The sequence below is a fragment of the Sinocyclocheilus rhinocerous genome, unplaced genomic scaffold, assembly GCF_001515625.1.
Source record: "Sinocyclocheilus rhinocerous isolate Xijiao unplaced genomic scaffold, SAMN03320098_v1.1 scaffold3004, whole genome shotgun sequence".
Lineage (NCBI taxonomy): Eukaryota > Metazoa > Chordata > Actinopteri > Cypriniformes > Cyprinidae > Sinocyclocheilus > Sinocyclocheilus rhinocerous.
The window spans coordinates 127,759-134,040 of NW_015645532.1; the positions used below are offsets into that span (position 1 = coordinate 127,759).

A 6,282-nucleotide genomic window follows, 5' to 3' on the forward strand; every position below is an offset into this window, starting at 1 on the left:
CTGTTACACCAAATACACAAAATAATGATCTTTAAAAAAGCATCATATGACCCCTTTAATAGCAGCAGACCATTGATGTTGTTTTTCTACATTTTCACCAATAGTTTAATTTAAATAAAATAAAAATCTGTTTATTATCATTATCATCATTATTTTTTTTATATATTATAATATATTAGTATTTTTTTATATTTTGTTAGCTTTAATTTTCCCTATAATTATTTTGTCATTATTGAAAACAAAAAAAAATAAAAAATCATGCATCCTTTTCTTACTATTAATGACACTACTGCGATAAGTATTATTATAATCATAACCATATCATAACTTTTTTATTATATTAACTTATGACATTTTTACAATAATTATTTTGTTTTTAACTCAGCAAAATAAAGTGTGCATATTATTATTGTTGTTATTATTATTATTGTTATTAATATTATCTATACAAATGACAACAGACCCTTTTAGTTGACTTTTTGTTATTATGTTACCATACATTTTTACAATAATTACATTGTTGTTTTTTTTTAAACCCAACATTTTTTTTTTATTAATATACTATTTACAACAGACCCCTACATTTTGCGTACAATTTATATATATATATATATTATTATTAGTAGTAGTATTAGTATAGAATTATTAGTAGTATTATTGACACTACAATAATACACTACATGCTATTTTAGCTGTAATTAGAGTAATTATTCATAACTTGCTTTTGAGACTATTGCAGTATGCATTATTATAAAACGTTCCTAACAACGCCCCTTAGCTGTTATAAATTCACTGTAAACCACGGCTTCTTGGGGCTTATTGCTTTATTAACATATTAATACGATACTAAAGGCAGCAGATCTCTTTTTAAAAATTAGTGTGCGTTTTTGCTATATTTATTTTGTGATTCATTAAAAAAAAAATTGTGTTTAGAAGTGTGGCACTTTCATTTAGTTATTCTCGCATCTGATTTTTGCAGTAATTCTTGTGTGGTTGTTGATGTTTTCAGCTCGGCAAGCCGTCGAGTCCCAGCACTCCTGTGAGCGAGAGCACGACTCCGACCAGTAAAAGACACACGCGCTCGCGCTCCTTCGGCGGACTCATCAAGGTCAGATCTCTCGATCTCTGCTTTAATCAAACCACACCCACGACTCTCACCTCCGTGACATTCACAGAAGTTATTAAAGGCATCTCTCCTTTAGTTCAGTCCTCAGTCTGCTGGCAGATATAAAGCAGCTGTGCTGTGACCGTTCACCCAGCTAACAACTTTTGGTTCCCAGAACGTTCCCTTTTGGTTAGCCAGGAAAGTTTTCTTAACGTAAATAGAACGTTCTCGGAATGGTCTGTTTACGTTCTCTGAAGGTTCCCTCTTTACTCCGATATACCGCTGCTGTACGTCAGTAATCATCCAGCGCTCCTGCGTCCTGTAGAGTATAAGAGGCATGGAAGACGGTTATTATAACTACCATGTACCATATAATAACCCAGATATTACGTTTCTTAAGCACCAAATAACAATGACTTCAACAAAATATCTGGTTTTAAAAATGTTATTTTTACAGACATTAAAAATGAATAACATTTATTTGACTCTAACTAGGATAACGTTACATTCATTTCTTACCACTGAATTAACGATGATGTTCTGTCTTTTGGTCAGCAAACAAAAACTTCTCTGTTAATATCATGTTCTCCTCAATTAGACGGGTCACATCTCTGTGAAATCACAGTATTTACTCTCGAATGTATATTAATTATAAGTAATTATTCAATAAAGAGATCAATAAACGAGTGTTTGCAGCACTCCCATTTTCCTGGTTTTATACTAGAAGTGGCATTTTGCTGGGAAGAATTAAATGAATGCCAAAGCTCAGCATTTTGTTGGCGTACCCCCTCCGTCACCTCACGTACCCCAGTTTGAGAACCACTGCTCCAGGTTATAAAATTAAACCTAAAATACCCTGCAGGGAACGTTCTGGGAAGGTTCTCAAAAGAATAGCCTGCAGGGAGCGTTGTGTGTTTGAAGGAGTGCATGTATACTATAGACTGAGAGTGTTACTGTGCTTGAATGCAGAAGAAGGTTTTGGGGAGTCAGCCCGGCGCAGACAGGAGGGGGCGGCACGCGTCTCCTCCGGGGAAGGAGAACATCAGCCGTGATCCGGCGAGCTGAACAACATCAGGTCAGCAGCAGTCTCCTGATCACAACCAACACACCAGAGTGCATGCCATCAGCTGCTCGTCTTCATTTATTTGCTTTCGTCTTAGTTGTTTTCTTTTCTTTTCCTTTGCTTTGCTTTGTTTGTTGTTTTGTATTTTTGTTTTGTCTTTATTTGTTTTTATTGGGTTTTGTTTTGTTGTATTTATGTTTTTGTTTTTGTGTGGTTTTGATTTCATTTGAGTTTTTTTGCTTTGTTGTTTGTTTGTTTTGCTTTGTTTTTGTTTTGTTTTATTAGTTTTTTGCTTTTCTTTTTTGTTTTGTTTGCCTTTTTGTTTAATTTATTTTGCTTTGGTTTATGTGGTGTTTTTGTTTTGTTTACATTAGTTTTTTGCCTTGTGTGTTTTTGTTTGTATTCATTTGTTGAAATTTTTTTTTTTTTTAGTTTATTTTGCTATTTTGTGGTGTTTTTGTTTTGCTTTGCTTTCTTCTTGTTTGGATTTCATTTCTTTTTGTTTTCTTTGTGTGTTTTTTGTGTTTGTAGTTTTTTTAATTTGTTTTTGTTTTGCTTTGGTTTTTAGTTTTATTTGTTTCGAAAGTGTGATAATATTTACTTTTTTTTTTTTTTTTCCCCTCAAAAGCATGAATTGGTTTTAAATATCATTTTAATGTCTTTTTTAAATGCATTTATGAACTTGTTGAACAAGGCTCAATGCATAAATCTGCTTCTTTTCCAGCGTGGCCTGTGTTTGTCTATATTGTGAATTCTGCCCGAATAGAAGTCTTCACTCCAGACGACCAGAGGAGAGAGTTTTTTATTTTAATTATTTATCTCTTTATATTCTGTGCTGTTTTAACATACTACATGTTGAGACTAATTTTCATTTAATGTGAATTTCTTTTATTTTTTTAATTCGCTGTATGGTTTTAAACTGTTACATCAGGTTTAATGGGCAAACCACTTGTCAGTTACACTGGGCCTTTCAGCCTGACCCATGATAAGATTGATAAGCCGGTGTGTATATATGTGTAAATATATTTGTGTGTGGAAGCGTGTGCTGATATCTGGGCTGTACACATCTCACATTAATCGCTCAATTCATGCTGTAAACAGATTTTAAGGGAACGATAGACAACATTTACTCACAAAAGTGTATTACTGTCATTTAGAGATCTGCGAGAATATAAACCGGTGTTTGTTTACATATATAGATATTGTCTTAATAACACTGTGAACGTTCAAAATATGGTATTTTGTGACCAGAACAAGACAAATGTGATTTTTTTTTTTTTCAAAACTTGATGTCGCTTTTCAGGCCCAAATCATCAGCCGACTAAAGTTTCTATGTGATTTAACCACTAAGTCAAATAGGTTCATGTATTTTTGTATAAAAATTGATTTCAGTGTACGATGATTTTGTGTGTTCATATTGAGAAGTGCACAAAGCAGCCGCACTGTCAGGTTTTATTTGGAAGGGTTTTGGGTGCGTGTCAAGGGTCTCGGCGAGGTGTTTCGGAGGTTTTCGTGTGTTACAGGTGCGATGGATGAAGGTGCAGAGGTTGGGATGTAAGTGCTTGTGTGAACTTGAGTTGGGTATTAAAGGATGTTGTGAAAGGAAGCGCTGTTAATGCTGGTTTGGCTTTGATCCTGAACGTCTCTGTCTTATTCCTCAAAGCAGAGTGTGTTTTTCATGTTCCTGGAGGCCGCTGTGATGTCACTTCCTTTCATTGTCTTCATATATATATATATATATATATATATCTCTTTCAGATGTGTTCGGTCACAAGTGCTCTCCAAATGCACATCCCCTCGACTGATGAATTGCTTTTCCCTTTTTTCTCCCGTTTTAATGCCTTGACTCAAATGTAGCCTTTGTAAATCTATATTTTAAGCCTGCAATGTTGAAAAAGGGGTGGGTGGTTAACTTGTTTAAAAACTGGAAGTATTAAATAAAGCGTCTTTCACCCCAGTAAATAAGCATGCGAGCTTTCAAGTGTAAAATGGCATGTTCATGGTGGACTTTGCAATACACAAATTCAAATACGTTTTCAGAATAATCAGCAATTGCTGAAGCGTTTAAGCTAAGAAGAAGAGAGAAATTCCTAAAGTTTTTCAGGTTTAGATATGGGTGCTATCTGCAAACGTGTAATTAGCACTGTGCAGTTATTAATTGGGATGTTTTATGTAATTGTGTGTGTGTACAGGTGTGTGTGTGGAGATTGGGGATGCTGTTATCTGTTGGAAAAGATGTGATGTAACAAATTGGGGAAATCATTGATTTTGTTTTCAAATTAAACGTGTTCTATTTTCCTTTTTTACGTTACAGTAATCAGAACTGGAGGTGTTTTTTTTTTTATTTTTTTTTTACATTTTGTATTTGATCTGTGAAACATTTGTATTTGATCTGCTTTAGTACAACGAGCGCTTCTGCGTATTTCATTTTTTTATTAAATCTTTTAGCGGCTGACCTGCTTCTCGTGTGTTGATCTGTATGCTGACTGATTGTTGTGTTGGTGGTAGTTCTGCGCGGATGTCCACTAGAGGGCGCTGCCGCACAGCTGATATCCCTCCGCGCTGCTGACGGGAATCTGGTCACCATGCGAGGGATTGCGCGCTGATTTAATAATCACAAATGCACTGTAAGTCATTAAAAAAATATTTCCCTTGTCTGGCAGAGATTCAACGAGCGCTTCTGCGTATTTCATTTTTTTATTAAATCTTTTAGCGGCTGACCTGCTTCTCGTGTGTTGATCTGTATGCTGACTGATTGTTGTGTTGGTGGTAGTTCTGCGCGGATGTCCACTAGAGGGCGCTGCCGCACAGCTGATATCCCTCCGCGCTGCTGACGGGAATCTGGTCACCATGCGAGGGATTGCGCGCTGATTTAATAATCACAAATGCACTGTAAATCATTAAAAAAATATTTCCCTTGTCTGGCAGAGATTCGCCTATACTTACAGTTGGACTACAAATGGAGGGTTATCGCTTTGGCAGCCCTCCAGTTTGTGATGAAGTATCGGGACTATTTTCATCGTTTTAACCTGTTCTGCTCATCAGTTATTTGCCTTACTTGGGACGAATTTAGGAAATGTTTATGTCGAAGACTTAACTCATTCATGGTAATTAGGTGGTTTTATATTCAGAGTTTGATAAAGAGACAGCATAAGTCAGATTTTTTTTTAAAGTACAGTAAATTGCCTTCAAAAATGTCTTATTCGCTCTGTTTAGTCGTTGCAAGTAAACATGGCCAGTCTAGTACTATTGAATGAACTAGTAGCCCAACTTTATGAATAAAATGTTGATGTTTTTATCAAACCATGCAAAAAGACACTAAGCCGCTTTAAAATGTTTATAAAAGTGTAGTTTAAAAGACCCTTCTCTGTTATATAGATGTTTTGATCATATATATATATATATATATATATGGGTGATTCTTAGACTATGGGAACTTTTATGTTCTTTGGTCATATTTATAAAAATACATATAATTTTGGACAAATTCCTCTTTCTTAGTCAAACTAACAATAAACCCACCTTAAAAACTTTTTACTACCTTTCTATTATGATTCCATCACCACACACATTTTTAAAAAATATTTAAAAAGTTCTCATCACACATAAAAAATGTATCCACAATTTATGAGATCATGCTCTACTTAATATAAAAATTCAAGGTATTTATTTTCTAATAAGCTCTTACCCAAACCGCAAAGTAACGTTGCAACCTTGCAAACAATAATAAAATCAGAGAAGGACTTTAACTGTAAGCGACACTAGCATACGCAAAACAAAGGGAACAATATGATGTTTGTTGTTACTAAAATTGATATAGTCCACGTTTTTATAAAAAACAATTTAATTTATCGCTTCGGCAGTAACGTATATCTTCAACGTTGTATGACCAAAAATGTAAAAAGATATGTTTTCAGTGGACTTTTAAAATTTGCTTTGCTTGAGAAAACAAAAATATACAATTACAGTGTTTTTTTCTTTTGATTTAGTTGAGTTGGTTTTGCATCAAACACAATGTGATTCTCTGCAATCGAGATCTGACAGCAGCAGCGCATTTTTCCGCTTGGGCGAGCGCTTTGTGGACAGCTTACCTCGCGCATGAAATCAGCCGCAG

At 34.7% G+C, this 6,282-nt stretch overlaps 1 protein-coding gene across 1 annotated transcript in view; it reads left to right on the plus strand.

The window, feature by feature from the left end:
• The window catches only part of LOC107706113 (rho GTPase-activating protein 19-like), a 17,548-nt gene extending 12,934 nt beyond the window's left edge, over nt 1–4,614 (plus strand). Inside the window, exons 9-11 of the mRNA XM_016509695.1 lie at nt 1,010–1,108; nt 2,075–2,180; nt 2,893–4,614. Coding sequence (XP_016365181.1) covers nt 1,010–1,108; nt 2,075–2,170 — 195 coding nt within the window. The 3' untranslated portion in view covers nt 2,171–2,180; nt 2,893–4,614. The remainder of the gene's footprint in view (nt 1–1,009; nt 1,109–2,074; nt 2,181–2,892) is intronic.
• The last annotated feature ends 1,668 nt before the right edge of the window (nt 4,615–6,282 follow it).